This window comes from Suncus etruscus, chromosome 17 (genome assembly GCF_024139225.1).
Source record: "Suncus etruscus isolate mSunEtr1 chromosome 17, mSunEtr1.pri.cur, whole genome shotgun sequence".
NCBI classification, from domain to species: domain Eukaryota; kingdom Metazoa; phylum Chordata; class Mammalia; order Eulipotyphla; family Soricidae; genus Suncus; species Suncus etruscus.
This window is the reverse complement of record NC_064864.1, coordinates 71,401,661-71,418,816: the sequence shown is the minus strand read 5'-3', so window position 1 is coordinate 71,418,816 and position 17,156 is coordinate 71,401,661. Positions and strand designations below refer to the sequence as shown.

The 17,156-nt window shown below is 50.9% G+C and overlaps 1 protein-coding gene across 4 annotated transcripts in view; it reads left to right on the top strand.

Annotated features, from left to right (window-relative positions):
* EBF3 (EBF transcription factor 3) overlaps positions 1–5,306 on the top strand; it is a 104,313-nt gene extending 99,007 nt beyond the window's left edge. The window contains exons 14-17 of one of the 4 annotated variants that reach the window (XM_049790600.1): positions 88–276; positions 780–869; positions 1,693–1,805; positions 2,642–5,306. In XM_049790600.1, the coding sequence (XP_049646557.1) occupies positions 88–276; positions 780–869; positions 1,693–1,805; positions 2,642–2,659 (410 nt within the window). In that variant the 3' untranslated portion in view covers positions 2,660–5,306. Of the gene's footprint in view, positions 1–87; positions 277–671; positions 870–1,692; positions 1,806–2,641 lie in introns of all 4 variants that reach the window. The other 3 variants (XM_049790597.1, XM_049790601.1, XM_049790599.1) reach the window with 3 other exon arrangements.
* Positions 5,307–17,156: the final 11,850 nt, after the last annotated feature.

Here is a 17,156-nt window from a genome sequence, read left to right as displayed (position 1 = left end):
TCTGTGCTCGAGGTGGGCGCGGGAGCCCCCACACTGTCTCCCGAATAATAACGTTCTTTTTGGCCGGGGGGGTGGGGGTTTGAACAGTCGGCTACAGTCGTAACACAAGCAGCGTGTCCCCGCGAGGATACGCGCCCAGCAGCACACCCCAGCAGTCCAATTACAACACAGTCAGCACTAGCATGAACGGATATGGAAGTGGCGCCATGGCCAATCTAGGGGTCCCGGGCTCGCCTGGATTCCTCAATGGCTCCTCTGCTAACTCTCCCTACGGCAGTAAGTGTCTGATTTTGTTGTGTGTCATCATGCGGATTCATTTCCACTGTGCGTGGCTTGGATGTGCTGTGATGTGAGCCACTGGCTAGCAGAGGGGCGGCCTGGAGGCTGGGCGTCCATGTGGCTGCAGCGACTGGACCCCTCCCTCCGTGGCCCTCCTATCCTCGGCCTCTCCCCCCCAGCATCCCTCCACTACTCACCCACCAGCCCCATTGGGTCCCCTTGGACACCCACACAGAGTCGAAAGCCGGCGGGGGAAAAGCCCATCGCCACGGCCGCCAGTGTATGCCCCGTCGCCAACAGACACATGTGTGGCGGGCTCGCTTGCTCGCTCTCTCGTTCGGCCACAGGCGGGGCTGCCTGGCCACCGTCTCACCGTCTTTGCTTTGTTGCAGTAGTACCGTCCAGCCCCACCATGGCAGCCTCTTCGGTCACTCTCCCTTCAAACTGTAGCAGTGCGCACGGCATTTTCTCATTCTCACCTGCCAATGTCATCTCCGCAGTGAAACAAAAGAGCGCCTTCGCGCCCGTGGTCCGGCCTCAAGCCTCCCCTCCTCCTTCCTGCACCAGCGCTAATGGGAACGGACTCCAAGGTGAGAGGGCAGGGCAGGGCAGGGCAGGGCAGGGCAGCGCAGCGCAGCACAGTGGGCTCCAGACTCCCCAGCTTCAGAAACCAGCTCCTGTCCAAGCCAACACTGCATGTTTGTCACTGCGTGGCCACGAGGCTAGCCTGCCCCGTGCCTCCCCCCCACACTTCCTGAGTTAGAAGGCAATACCCCATCTTACAGCTGAAGCACAAACACCAGATGGTTCTCCTTGGTTTCCCCCTGGACAGAAACCACTTTTTCAGGGCAGGGCCCCCCCAAAGCAATGCAGTGAGTGTTCTCAGACAGAGCCACACAGCACACGGTCTTCACGGCCCAGTGCCCAGAGCAGAGTGGGAAGGGCTGGGGGTGCTGTGGGATCTGTCCCCAGGACAACCACCTCCCAGCTCTGCAGAGGCGGCACGAGCCCAACATCACTCGCCAGCTCTGACTGAGCGTCTTAGCCAGCAGTGGGCATGTGAGAGCCGGGTGCCCAGCTGTGCTCAGGAATCACCCCAAAAGTTGCAAGGAGCAGCTGGGCTGGCCTGGGAGGCATCTATCTCCTGGATGCTGAGGGGGCCTTGCTTGGGGGAAAGGTGGCCTGTGCTGGTCCCGGGCTGGGTCCCCGCACCCCTGGGCATGGCTCTGGGATGGGGCACAAGCAAAGCCATGTGAATGCTGGTCTCGTGAGCATGTGTTGCCTCCGTGACTGGCCCCAGGATCCGGAGTCAAGTGGCCTCCAGCTGGCTCCTTGGTCTAGGCTCCTCCTGCTGAAAACCGTGCCCGGCCCCTCCGCCGGGCCAGTATTTACTGGGTGCCTACTATGTGCTAGGCTCTCTGCCGGGTGCCGAGGACGTTACCGTGGAGAAGACAAACTGGCCTTTTTGTGAAGTCGGTGGCATATTTCACTTTGATGAACTAATGCTCAAAAAAGGAACTGGAAAGGTATCAGTGACTTGAAATCATTGTCTTCACCACACCTGGTAGTGTAAGAGGGACGCCAGCCCCCGCCCCCCAGGGAGCCCGGGGCCAGCCAAGAGCTGGTGCCACACGGCCCCCGCACACACACACGCACACACACACACACACACACACACACACACACACACACACAGGCCTCCCAGGCCATAAAGTTGTAACGGTGAGTCGGAGATCAATTAATATTGTGGAAATTAATGAGCTGAGAAATTGAAACCCACGTCACTAGGCGAACAAACGTATGACTATGTTATGCATAAATTAGAGGAGTCACTTTGCGGCAAAAGTCAAACGACACCAAACGATTGGAAATCACATCCGGCCCCTGGGGCGGCTACCCCATGGGGCCAGTTTTCTCGACCTTTGGAGAAAACAGGGGTCCTAGAGGCAGACCTAGAGTTGGGGGCCCCCTGGCCTTGATCTTGGAGCCCTGAGACTCACCATTACGATGCAGAACAGCCCAGAGCAGTCAAGGACAGAGGGGAAAGTGAGGTACATTCGCTTCTTCCTGGAGGTGTTGCCCCCCACAATAGGCCACAATTCTCGCTCTCTCACAGAGGCGGCAGCCTCCCCACCCCCCTCAAGGGCCAGGGCCAAGACCCTTTTCCAGAGCCAGGCTGCAGCATGAATGAAGTTTGGGGGGGTGCCCCCGCCCCAGCCTCTCCGCACACCTGCCTTGACCCCGCTCAGCCAGGGCTGTTGTGGACAGAGCAGAGGGCAGGCTGGGCCGAGCTGCTCAAGGCTGGTGCACGCTGGGCCCCCCATAATGCGCTTCTCTCTCTCTCTTTCTCTCTCTCTTTCAGCTATGTCTGGGCTGGTAGTCCCGCCGATGTGAGGCACCAGGAGCAGCTGCCACAGCACCCAGCACCCAGCACCCAAGGACGGCTCCTGGGGACATGCTCCTGTCTCTTGTGACTTGCCAACAGAGGCAGCCAGCTGCGACTGTCCTGGAGACTTTGCTCAAAGATTTTATGAAAACAATCAAGAGTCAACCTGCAGACAGCTGACTTCTTCACGAACAATTCCATTTTCTTGACTGAACTTTTCTCACAGGCTCACGTTTCTCTGCCCCAAAGGACCAGGAGGACACAGCGATGCCGACTTTGTATCCAGGCCCAGCCTTGCCATGATTAGGGCTGGCTGGTCTTTGCTCTGTGTGGGGAGAAACTCGGTGAATGCACATTTGGATGATCATGAAAACACTGAGGGGAAAGCCTCCAAACATTGTTTTTTATTTTTATTTTATTTTGTTTTGTATTTTTGGTTTTGTTTTTATTTTATTTTATTTTTTTTTCCTCTGTGCTCACCCTTAGATTCACATGGTTGTGTATCTCTATAATGTGAATTTTTTTTTTTTTTTTTTTGTGGTGGAAAGGGGGCCAGGAGCTCTGAACCATGAGACGGGAGGAAGGGTGCCGATCTGGTTAAGAGAGTTTGGGGACACAGGGAGGGGGGAGGGTTGGCCATTGCTTAACTTCATCTTAAGGAAATGAACCTTTGTAACTTATTGTAGTTAGAGACGTAACTTTGATATTGAATTCTCTTGCCTTCAACAAGCACACTGACAGAGAAAAAAAAAAACAAACAAAAATCCTATTGTCTGTTGGTCAAAATAGGCTCCACCGCTGCGCTTCCTGTTAAGCAAGTGTGGTCTGCACCATTTTTTCCCACTTTTGCTAGCACTGTAAACTATTGCATTCTTAGGCTACTGTGAGGTCCATGTTCCTTGTACCAGAAAATTGTCCTTTTGACTTCTAGAACCTTCTTCCCTAATGTGTTTTGTATGTGGTTATAAAATTGTAGACTTTTGTGATTTTGCCAAAGTTGTAGCTAACTATTTATACACTTGTCTTGAATTTTTTTCAGATCCACTTAACTACTTAGAAAACACACCCCATCCGACTTTTATTCCTTATGGATCTTTATAAGGAATAGAATGGTCTCCATTCAACACTCCTTTCACGAACACTTGCAGTTGCTAAGGGACTTTATTTTGTAACATACGGATTATAAATATTGTATTTACCTTGGAGATTTTTGTACATTGCTTTTCTTGCCGCTTTCTCTTCTTTGTCCGTGCTGGTTTGGATCATGGCTTGTGTTGTGAAGCCAGAGCGTCTTCTCATGTGCTTCTTAACGATGAACTCGTGTCTTCGTGTTTCGTTGGTACTTTTGGAGACTTTATTGTTTAGATTTTCCATCTTCTCTATCTCTCTCTTTCTCTCCTTTTTTTAATTTTGAGAAAAAGTCAAATGCATTGTTTATTTTTATATTATTTTTAAGTTATCTGAACAAATAATTTTGAGAAAAAATAAAAAGTTGGTTGTATAGTCAAAGCGCGGCGGCGATCTGGTCGCCCTGCTGAGTCGCGCCGTGCATGTGAGGCCGCTTGGGGCCAACACAGTGGGGCCCAGGCCTTGTCTCTCATCTCTCTCTCTTCTTCTTCTATTTTTTTTTTATTTTTTGGGGTAGGATGTAAAAAAAAAGTCATTTTAGCTGCCACCACCCATGACTTTGCCACATAGCTGAACTGTGTTTACTGGAAAAATTCAGAGGCCTAAAAGTTTAAAATAAAATTTACTTCCGATGTTTTAATTAAAGCGTTTGCCACATGAACTTCTCTGATGCCTTAAAAGTGGACTTTAAAACCTCTGTGCTATTTGATCACAGGTTCACACCACATGTGTGAATCGAGATTCCATTTGGAGATTTTTTCGGTGTAACACACACAAACAGACACACAAACACACACAAAGCACAAACCTGGTATTGCCTGGTCACTCCTGCCCGCCTTTGCTGCAATGAGGTGTTGGGGCACCCCAGGTATTGCCTGTTGGTCAAACGTTCCCAGCAGTCTGTTCTGTGTGGTCTGGCCCAGCACCACTGTCCTTTCTGACCTGGAGTGACCACCGCCTCGTTCGTCCTGCGTCTGCTCCGTGCCAAGCTGCAGCGTGATCTGGGGCTCAGGCCCCCTCGCTGTGGTCCAACTTTGCAGACACAGTGGGCGTTTGGCAAACTGCAGCAGAAACTCAATTGGAGACCCAGTGAAGGGACTTCCCACAACCTGGACTCAAAACCAAACAACACCCAACTCAGAAAAGGGACTGAATCAGATCAACTGCGGCCGGCCAGACTCAGCTACTTGGAAAAGCAGGAGAAGTCACTTTGGAAATCAATTGCCTCCGTTTTTCTTTCGTTCGAGTCGGGGTTTGCTCGGAGACAAGCCCTCAGCTCCCATGTTCCTGTGTGATGTCTGCAGCCTCCTCCTCCCTGCACTCGTCTGTGTTCTAGATTAGTGGACGCCCCCCCGGCTTCATTGTCTCAGAACTGAGCACTTCACTAAATGGTAGATTTTACTGTTAAAGACCCTACAATAAGATTGTTTTATCTGTACATTTTTTCAGATATTTAACTGTATAAAATGTTCATTTTACACAATATTTAATTAAAGTATTTCTTGTCTGTGAATTTCACCTTCGGTAATCTGATCTGTGTTGATTAGCACAATGGCGGGTCCCCTAGCATCTGCATGTGGTACTGAATTTGTGGGTGGGGTGGGGGAATGAATGGGGGGCAGGAGAGGTGGGTAAAGGGGAAGATGTGTTGGGTAAGGTGCTTGCCTTGTACACGGCTGACCTTAGTTTGATCCTTGAATGCAGAGCCAGGAGTTAATCCTGAGCAGAAGATGCTGCCCCAAACCCCCAAGTTTCTAGAAACCCATCATCTCTAAGACACTGGCCTAACCAGGAGATGCTTAGAGATTTTGGCTGTTCCCAAGGGGCCCCAGATGGAGGGGATTAAGGTCTCTGGTCCCCAATGGGACCATCCTCACATTGGTCACCCCAAATCCTGATGTCTGGGTGTGAGCATGGGTCTGGGTATGAGTAGACCCTGGCGTGCTCCACCCCTGTGCTTGGCCCCATCGAGTGCTGCTCAGGTCTGACTTTGGTACCATCCCATCGGGGACCACACTGGTCCAGGTGCCCATGTCCTCCAGATATGGTGACTCCTGAGCATACAACGATCTTCTCCCAGGGTCCCACTCTGATCCCCTCTGTACCTTCCACCTCCTCAGTGAGCAGCTGAGTGCTGCCCGCTAATACATCCGTGCAGTGTGATCCAAATTAGTCCTCTCAAATGTCATCTTAATTACTTGTTTCACCGAGCAAAACAGGAAACAATTATTCAAAACAGAAGGGAACGTGTGAATGGAACACCTTCTCCTTCAGCGGCACCCGGTGGGGTCTTGGAGCATCTTAAATGGGAAGCCTTAATGGGCAGAAGAGATGCAGGGTGTTCGGCGGGGGGAATGTGTGTGGGATTCCCAAAAACCCTCCCCCTTTTCCTCTTATCTTGCCTTCCCTTCCCTTCCCTTCTGTTCCCTTCACTAGGGCTAGCAGGGGAGCTTGGGAGAGGCAAGCAAGAAATGATCTCATGCTCCTGTTTCCACTCAGAAGCTCGAAGTGCCCACGCTCCAAAACGCACCCCGCCATTGTCAGGCTCCTTTCCAGGTCTTTCGAGCTTCTAAAGATTATTCAAAGCACTTGAAGTGGCTTCAGTGTAATGCCTCATTTCATTGCATTAAACAGCCTAGTTAATAAAAAATCAATATATTCAAAGGGCAAGGTTATCTTTTGTCTATAAGGGGTGGTGTCATTCTGAACCTTTTATAGTTCAAATGCTGAAAAAGACCTCACGAAATCCATACTCATCAAGAGAGTCCGCGGGAGCAATAAAGGGGTCCCAGGAAGAGAGGAGGGGTGGCTGGCCCCGCTGCGCACCCCGCCTTATCTCCGCAGGCGCCCGCGCGGCTCTCCAAAAAATGTCAATTTCTCATCAAGACAAGAGGCTGTGATGATGATTTTTCCAGAGAATACATACAATTAAGAGGGGCTGGAGAGGGGCCGCTGCCCACAGATAATAAGGGCTGTTGATAACTCGAGTGTCAATACAGCACCTCGAGTTTTGAATGCGAGTCCTTGTGCGGAGATGCGGCCTGATAAGGCGCAGCTGCCGACACCCAGCCTGGCCTCCCAATTAATGCGCTGAATAAATCACACAAAAGAGCCCGCTGCTTCCCACTGGGTGAGACAATCCCCCGCTTTACCCTTCAAGCATCCCTTTTATGTCCGAATAAGGTTGCTGGAAATGAAATTTAAACTCATCAGAGGAAATCAAAAACCTCCAATCAGATTACAAATTGATTTTTGCTCATTTGTCATTTCCCAGCGTGGAGGCCTGTGGGCCTGCGGGTGGGAGGGGCAGTGTGTCCATGGCCCCCACTCTGTGGACTGACCACACTGTGGGCTGAGACCCAGTTCTGATTCGGCCCCATTAGGCAATTCTGACTTGTTTTACCCCAAGGACATCCTGGGCAGAGGCCAGGGCTCAAGAATTCCTTCTTGGACCTGAACCCATTAGGGTGGATCCATCAGGCCCTGATCTCTCTCCTCCCTGGGGACTGAGCACCCTGCCCAGTGCTGTGACCAGATGGGAGAGGGTCTGCACCCCTGGGGGTTGACACCCAATACAGAGGTCTGCCACTGAATTGGGGTCTCCCTGGAAGTCTGTCACCAAGTTAGGGTTTTCCCAGGGTCTGCTGCCAAGTCAAGGGTCTTCCAAGGGTCTAAGCCTGAGTCAGGCCTTCTTGGGGACAGAGAAGGCTTACCACTTTCCCTGGCCCCATAACCAGGATAAACTTTGACCTCCCCAGCCTCACTCTCCCCACCCCCCAGTGTCACCACAGAAAGGTCTCCAGCAGCCAGGCCTCATCGAGACCTGCAGAGCCTGGTCTCTCCTGGAACATCCTGGATGGGGGTGGGAGGGGTATCCTCTTGGGAGAACAGGAGCCCCATTGCTGTCTCTAAACCCCGGAAAAACCCTGACACTGGGACTCGTGACATGGCTATTGGCAGTCAAGGCCCATGGTCTCTAGCTTCAAAGCCCATGAGCCACTCTGAGCAGCTGGATGGCCCCACTGCTCTGGGCTGGTCCCCCTCATCTACTGTGTACCAGCACTTGGGGCAGACCCAGAGCAGGTCACTAAGATGGTAAGACAGAAATGGATCTCTTTCTGGGGACAGCCCAGGTCACCAGGACATGGGTTTGGACAGGCTCTCTCAGCTCTGGCCCATAGTTATTCCAAGGGACCACCATGTGGCCACCTGTAGGTTTGGGTCACCGCACACTGGCATTCCAGTAGGAGGGAGTGAGGCACATGAACAAAGGGACAGGGACAGCCAGGGTCAGGATCAGGCTGAGCCACAGTGAGGTCCAGGGACTGCCTCAACCCCCAAACGCAGAGCTAGAGTTCACAGTGCCCCCACTGCCAGGCTGGTGGTGCTGGGGTGCACATGAGATCCCACGAGGCCCCAAGTGGCCCCTCTCCCCTTGAGAACCAGTTGGCTTGCACCACAGATCAGAGAAGTCCAGAAGCCAGGCTGGCACGGGCCACTCAGGGTGTTAAGAGAGTCCGACACTGAGTGTCTCCAAATCAACAAGCATGGATGGACACCTCGAGACAAAGGGCACAAGGAATGAATCTGCTCGGGACCACCGCATCCACCCCCCTTACCTCAAATTCACCTAATGAGATGAAGAATGTCACCGAGTAACGAAGTCTTTTTTTTCCTTAAAAGCTAATACTCTATCTTTTTGATGGAGAAATGGCAATCTAAGAGTCGATGGGAAAGCAAATTGGCATGGCCTTCTGGAAATCGATGTGACATTATATCAAGAGACTTAATGTTCACATCCTTTGACCCACTAACTCCACTGCAAGGAATCAATCTAAGGAAATAATTAGAGATTCAATAAGACTTTAAGTATAAGATTCTTCATTCCACTAATATTTGTTAAAACATTGGAAAGAACCCAACTATCCCAATGAGAAGGATCGTTATTTGAATGAGGGTAGAGTCATGGAAGAGAAAATGGCAACCTCCATGAAGCTATTAAAGTCACGTTTTTGGAACAGGTTTAATGAAATGCTAAAAACAGGTGCTGTAAGGCTGAAGCAAGATCTATGCTGTGTATGTGGACATAGGTTTGCATGTATGTGTGTATATTTGGGAAAATACCCCTTAGGAAAGAGAAGAAAGTTATCAAAAGGGAAATAGAAAAATAAGGTAGAAAAGTAACAGGGAGAGATATGGACAGGGGTTATGGATACAATAGTATGGCGGGGAAGCAATATATCCACAGCACAACCCTGAACATAGACTTATATCCAGAGGACAGCAGCCCTGAGAAGATAGACCTATATACACAGCACAGCAGCCCTTAACACAGACCTAATCCACACCAGTCAGCAGTGCATGTACCTTCTACATGATGCATGACCAATGCACATTTCTCATATGTTACTCATTCATGATCATGTTCAGTGTATAGTCCTTACATATGACACACACATTTATCATACATGATGAGCACTCATTGCATGGTCTTCATACATGAAGCATGCTGAATGCTCAGTGCATGTTCCTTCTTTCTTTGCATACTTTCCTTGCCTCCCTCCACTGTCCTCCAGCACAGAAAAGCACTCACTTGAAAAGATGTTAGCACACCATTATTCACTGCAGCACTCAGTCCAATAGCTAAGAGTTGGGATCAACCTTGGATATCCCATGACAGATGAATAGATGTACTTTAGATACACCATGGAATTCTGCACAGCTGTAAGGAATGGTAAAATCATATGGTTTGCTGTGATGTGGGTGGACCATATTGTGTTACGTGAAGAAAGTCAGAAGGAGGAGGATAAATACTAGATGATGATACCTCGCTGTGGCATTTAGAGTAATTGGATGAGGACTGTAATGATTTTGAGGGGGAATGCCTAGATCATACTTGGCCTCATAGTACAGGGATCAGAAGAAAATATACAGAATTGAGGGGAGGGTGGCAAAGACAGTTGAAAAGTGACAGGGGCCAGGGGTCAAGGGGATTTAGGTATATTTTGGTGCTAAGGATGCACAGAGTTAAATAGCCAAACCACAGAGTCAGCTGCACTGAGAGCCAAAGTTTAAGAACCAAAGTGAAGAAAGTGCTTGTCAAAATGGCGGCTGGAAAGAGTTAAGTGGAAAGGAACCCTGAGGACACTACAGGAGGGAGGTTGACACTGGTGGTGGGTTTGGTGCCAAATCAGCGTGTGTCTAAAACTCAATCACAAATACCTTAATAAATCACAGTGTGTTAATAAAACTTTAAAAAAAGAAAAAAATAGATTAAAAAGTGAATTAGGAGGCCAGAGAGATAGCATGGAGGTAGGGCATTTGCCTTGCATGCAGAAGGACACTGTTCGAATCCCAGCATCCCATCTGGTCCCCTGAGCCTGCCAGGGGCAATTTCTAAATGCAGAGCTAGGAGTAACCCCTGAGTGCTGCCAGATGTGACCCCAAAACAAAACAAAACAAAAGTGAATTAGTGCAGAAAACAAACGCAGGCAGGACTCTCCATCTTGTGGGATCTCAGTGAATTTTATTCCACTGGCAAACGCAACAAAACAAAAAATAAACAAACGGAACACCATCAAATCAACTTTTTACATGGCAAAAGACCTGTGGGATAAAATAAAAGATATGCTACCAACCAGGAGAACATATTTGCACATAACATGTCAGATAAAGGCTAAGATCCAAAACAGATAAAACACTCACAGAACCACACATACGCACACATGGACATGTGCGTGTGCGCCTAAAAAATGGGAAGAGAGTTGAACAGACACTTCGCAGCAAGGACATATGGACTGCCAGTAGGCATATGAAAAAGTGTTTATCATCACTTACTACTCAGCAAACGCAAATCAAAACAACAATGAGCAGTATGCCAGAGAGAATGGCATGGCTCCAAAGACCAGGAACACTTACTGTTGGCAGGGCCTCGGTGGAAAGGTGCCCTCGGTCACTGCTGGTGGGAATGTCACCTGGTCCAGCCTCTATGGAGTCTGGGGAGTCCTTGAGAAAACAGGCACAGAGCTGCCATGTGGTCCAGTGACCCCACTTCCTGGCATCTCCCCACCTGCCAGCATAGCGCCCCTTCAGAAAGAGACCAGTACACCTGTGTTGGCACCAGAACCATGTGGTAAGCTAGATGGGCTGCAACCCTAATGCCCAGCACAGATGAGCAGATGAAGCACCCCATAGGAAAACAGCATTGAAGAATAGGAGAGAATTGGTGTGCCTCACTGCCATCTGGGTAGAGCTGGAACCCTCCATGTAAGGAGGACAGATCCTGGTGACAGCTCACCCAGGTGGACACAGAAGCATGACAGGAAGAGAAAGGGTCAGAGATGGCCAAGCTTGGCCTGGAATCAGGGACCAGAGGCCTGTGGAAGCAGAGAGTAGAGGAGTGAGAGGCCTGGGGGCTTTAGTGATGAAGTGTGGGGTAACTGCATCTCTCAGAACTGTATGAGTCAGGGGTCTGGAGAGATAGCACAGAGAGGAGGGTAATTTACCTTGTATGCAGCCAACCCGAGTTCGATCCCTGGCATCCCATATGGTCTCCCAAGTCTGCCAGGAGAAATTTCTGACCATACAGTCAGGAGTAAACCCTGAATGCCAACAAAAAAACAAACAAAAAGAAACAGTGAGTTTTCTGGGGTGGGAGTGGGAGGGGACCCTGCAGAGGGAATCTGGGTGGGTGGCGGCTATAAAGTCAGAGTCCTCAAACTTTGTTCTTCCCAGGGCTTAATAAGTCATGGGGATGGGAGGGACACTCTACTATTATGACCACATGGGATCTCCTTGTTGGCACTGCCTAGTGGGCAGAAACAGAAGCCCAAGTGGCCCCTGTGTGCCTGCCTGCCTCTGCCTGGAATCCAACAGCCCAACTGTGTTGATCTGGCAGGTGCTTTCAAGATCTGTGAAAGTTCAAAACTGTTCCCATGTAAATGAAGAAATTCAGTGTGAAAACAGACCCAGCCACCCCAACTGCTCTTGACACTGAAGGGGAGAGACTCAGAGAGTGGGAATCCCATGGAGGGGCCTCAGCAGGAGGTAGAGCAATGGGGAGCATTAGGGAGGTGGTGGCCGAGGGCTCAGTCAGCAGTGAGGGAGCAGAAAGTGGCCCAGTGAGTGACTTGCATGGGCCACTAGCACTATGAGAAGGGCAGGAAAGAGGCACTGGACTCCTCCCATCATACCCTGCCACTCTTTTGGGTCAAGGCCTGCTCTTCTGCTGTTCCTCATGGCCATGCTGAGGACTGGCATCGATGTTGGAAAAGTTCTTCTCCCTCCCTACTGGCCAGTAATCGGGATGGACTGTCATCAGGGAGGGGACAGCGAAGTAGGAGTGGGGCTACAGTGGGACGAAAACGATCTCACTGTGTTGGCATAGACTGCGCCAGTGGCTGGACTGGAGATAGGCTTTGCGTCTAGTTTCTTCCGTCTAGTTTTGATCAGGCTGGGCCAGGACAGCAGAGCCATGTACCTGGCTCCACTTGCTGAAAGGATGGAGCCTCATGGGTTCATGGACTCCTCATGGACTCGTGCCCAGGCCACACTCTCCTTCCTTCAGAAATGTAAGTCTTGGGGACCCCCAGAGCCTGGGCAAGTGAGAGTTTTTCTCTCTTGCAGAGCCCACCTCTGGGCCCATGGTGGGGTGCACCCTTTTCCTCTGCTGCCCCAGAGTCAGGGCTTGGCCTGCCAGGAAATCTGGGGGTAAGGGGAGAGGGGCAGAAGGGGATCCATCCCCTGAGGTAATGCCAGGAGAGATCCCAAGTGCATTCTCATCTCTGGAACCTTCCTAATCAGAACAGATCTGGCTGTCAGGCTGGCACAGAGCGACAGATATGAACTATGGCAAAGGCGTTTCCTGAACACACTCCCCAGAGCTCTCTGAGCGCCCACTTGGTTTTTTTTCCCCTCCTTTTCCCCAGTCTAACAAGAATCAATATTTAAGATTATGCAATGTCCATGCTAGCTCACAGCAGCTGCCAGGCCAAGGACAAGGACTGGATAATTTACAATGCAAGGAACCCATTCTTTCTGAGAGGGGCAGGGAAATCAAGATTGAAGCTTTTATCCTAGTCTGAACTTTCTTCTGAGCCAGTAATGGCCACAGACGTAAATAAACAATCCATTCTGCTTTGTGTGAGGCTGTGGTTCTGCAGAGCCCAGGAAGCGCCAGGCTAGGGAGAGTCCCAGCCTACAGGCCCAAGTGCTAACTCTGGTCTGCACACACCTTTCCCATGTCCTGCTCTCAGGACCCCACTTCCCTGTCCCCATCAGCCCTGACCCCCCTGAGCCCACAATCAGCCCAGAAAGCCTCGGCAGTGGCAGCTACTAATGGTTTTTCTGCCCCATATTTTTAATGTGGAAATGAAATATTTATAAAGTCTTGTCGATCGCACTGCAGACGGCCCAGCTCACTCCCCGGGGTCAGGGGTCAGAGCATTGCAGGCAGACCCTGATTTATGGGCAGGGGCTGCTCCCAGTGAGGAACTCCCTCCCTCTCCAGCCTCTGCCTCAGCACCAGAGTTATGGGCTTGGCCAACCTGTACTGAGCTGCCTCTGGGAAGGTTGTTTGGGGGTAGCGGTGGCTCTTGGGGCTTTTCCAGGCCATTTTGAGTCTTGGGTACTGCTGGGGCCATGCCAGGCTGAATTTTGGGGCACTTCTCTGAGGCCTGAGGTCTCCCAGCCCTCAAATTTCGTTGGCTGGTGGCCCCAGCTGTAGGTCCTGCAGACTGTGGGCCAAGGTTGCGGATTACTCCTGTCTGTGCTCCTGGGAGATTAGGGGTTCTATAGGATGCTAGGGATCGAATCCACATCAACTGCATGCAAGGCAAATGTCCTCCCTGCTGTGCAATTGCCCTGGCCCTCGTTTTCCCTCTTATCCCCACAGTGAGTGCAACCAGTCAGGGGAACTTTTATTATGGACTCTTGGACTGGGACTTCCCCTGCCGATCTAGAGACTTCTGGGGTTGGGGGGATCCTGTGCAGTTCCTAGAGCTATCCTAGACTCCCCCCAAACTAAGGTGTCCACCACTTCCTGTGTCCCTTGAAAGTGCAAGTAACCCTATTCCACATGAGTTCCCAAAGCCCAAATTTGGGCACCTTCAAGGAAGTTTCTCTGACCTGAGGTTTGGCGACCCCAATGAGCCAGGATCCCTCAGTCTCCCCCCGTGGGCCTTGCATGGGAGAGGCTCTAAAACGAAAAGTTCCAGACGGCACCCAATGAAAGAAAACACCCCATTTCCTGGAAAGGCCACTTCTGGAGTTCCTGTCCTGTGTCCAGTGAGGAAGGACTCTGTAGTTAGGCCGATACTGAGGGCTGGACATTGACGGAGCTAGGACCTCAGGGAGCCCAGGATGCGCAGGGCCTGCAGGGCTGCCTGGGCTGCCTGGGGACACAGCTCTTGGCCCAGATGATGATGAACAGAATCGATCCCACGTTCCAGCCCCGGGCACTCGGTGCACTTATTGGAAAGTGCCTGAAACCAGATTGCAGATGGCCAGGAATGGAATCAATCCTACTGTCAGGGTGTGGGGACTCCGGAGCAAATGGGGGCCCAGCCAGGGCAGTTAGCTCCCAGGACACGGGTGTGGACACCACCTGGGAGCAGACTGGGGAGCAGCAGTGGAGTCAGACCTGAGCCGGCATAACTTCTCACTACTGCAGCCCTGGGGACCCTCACCCCAAAAATTAAACATCCCAGAAGCTTTTGTCTAGAAGCATCTCCAATATTCAGGACAGCCAGCCAGGTCACTCACCATTTCCGGTCATTGTAGTGCCTGGGACCCCAAGGCCACCAAACCCCATGTTCCCAAACACCACACAGGGCAAGAACCCGTGTTCCGCCTCCGCCCCCCCCCCCCATGTCAACAGGTCATTGAAGTCCCTGGACTAGGATCCCAAGTGCAGAGCCAGGAGGAAGCTCCGAGCACCACCGGGTGTGGCCTACAAACAACTAACGTTAAAACAAACAACAAAAGAAATTTCTATAAAGCTCCAACTATTTCTAGGAATAAAAATGTAAACATCCCTAAATCCATTTTTAAAGCAGTATCTATAATTAAAGACCTTCCCAAAGAACACTTCAGGCTCACAGTCTTTGCTAGTGATTTCTATCAAATATGTGAGAAAGAAATAAAAGTCTTACTGCCTCTTTTTTTTTTCAGAGAAGAGATGGAGGGAATAGTTTCTAACACAAATGGGGGCCAGCATGGGTCTCACACCAAACTGGAAAACAGTGCAAGAGGAAGAGAGAATTACAAACCCTCCTTTCTCTTGAACCCAGATGCAAAACGCCTGGGCACAATATTATTCATTCTTTTAAAAAATTAAATATTTCAATTGAATCATTGCAACAGAGTTGTTCATGATTGTTTCAAGCATACCATGTCAAATACCCTTCACCAGGGCAATTTCCTGCCACCAATGTCTCCAGTTTCCCTCTTGTCCTTCCCCCTCCCCCCTGCTTTCCTTTGGAAAGACATTTTCCTCTCTCTTCTCTCTCTCTCTCCCTCTCTTTTCTCTCTCTCTCTCAGACACTGTGTTTTGCAATATTGTACCTGAAGTGGTATCCTGCATATCACTTTATCTCCTCTCAGCACCCAGTTCTTGTCTTGAGTGATCATTTCCAACTCTCCTTATCACATGATCCCTTCTCTGCCCTCACTGCACTTCCACTCTTCATGACAAGCTTCCTACCATGGATTAAATTCAATTTGATAGGAGTGAGTTGGCCTCAGCTAGGCAGGGTTTTCTGAGCACAGGATGACCCATCGGGCTGCTCCAGGCCAGCACAGTTGGAATCCTCCCATCATAATCTCAGTGAGGGCAGAGGAAGCATTAGAGAATATTCCACTCGTGTGTTTAGACAATATCCAGCCCACACAAAAGGATGAGGCCTCTGTGTATGAGATAGAGTCGCGTGGTCAGCCCAGACCAGCATAAACCTGACCAGTCCCCAAGTTAGGCACACAGCCAGGCCCCGCCACATTTCTTATGAGGACTAGCAGTCATGGCCTATGAAAAAAGACAAGAAGAACTACTGGAGATGCAACAGCAGAGAGCAAGGGTGACACATACCCCTGCCGAGGGTCCAAGGGGCACACAGGGAGCCCCAAGTCTCCCCCAAGGAAACAGTGAGGACTCATGATCACAGGTTTGAGATGGGGAGAGGCAGAGGAGCGGACTGGCAGCCACAGTCATGTGTGGGCAGATACACGGGGCATGAGGACCAAGTAATGGGTCCCAGGATAGGGGAAAAAGCGCTGGGCCTTCTGCAGAGGCTGTTTTGGGCTCCAGTCTCACATCTCTGCTCTGCTCAAGGGTGAGCAAAGCACATGAGCCTCTCTACTGTGTTTGTAGCACATGGACCAAGGGTCAAATCACTAGGCAGAGTGGATGCTGGGAGTGACATTGGGTGACCAAGACAGACACACAGAGACCCTGGGAGCCCCAAACCTCCATCCCCTGATCTTGAAGCTACCCAAAGCTCTCCCTAAGTCTTCTGGTTAGTGAGGGAAGCAAAGCAGTGCTGGGAAGGGAGATTGTGGGTCAGATATCCAGAGGAGATAATTCAGCACAGGACTGGTCAGAAGGATCATTCCTAGGCCACATAGGGACTCCTCTGGCTACCAGTGAGTGGCCATATAGGAAAATGAGTGAAGGAGTCACAGCTCAGCACTGGGAGCCATGGACAGGGCTGCAAGCCTAGCTCTGGAAACTACCAGCTTCAGAAACATTGATCAGGGTAGCACGTGCTTGCACCATTTGAGGGGCTGCAGGGGCGCAGCTGGGCTGGGTCATGCTGGGGCATGTGAAGGGGTCTCAGCTTAGGGAAGTAGGAGCGTCACAAGGTAAATGTGCCTCCAGCACGCAGCCCTGGGGGACAGAGGCACTGGGAACCTATGGGTAGCAGTTTCTCCCCCTGGCAGAGAAAGGAGACAGATACTGAGATGCTGGTGCCTTGAAGGAACCAGTTCTGAAGGGACCACCGTGGTCCAGCCTCAGTGGAGATGATGTAGCTTCTTGCCTGGGTGCAGGGACCCAGCGAATCACAGGGAAGGACCCAGAGCAGGACATGGGAAGTGATGGCGACTTTGGGGATGGGAACGAGAGGTGCTTATGGGAAATACCACACTGCATTACTCCTGCTTTTAGTAATTTTGTTTAGGGGCCATGTGTGATGGTGCTCCGGGCTCATGCTTGGCTCTGCACTAAGGGAAAGCCTGTTTCTGGCAGGTTTGGGGACCTTATGGGATGCCAGGGTGACCCAGGTTGGCCAGGTGTTCAGGGCAAGCGTCCTCCCCACTGCGATCGCTCCTGCCCCTGGTGTGTCTCTCTAAAGCCTGATTTAGGGCTGAA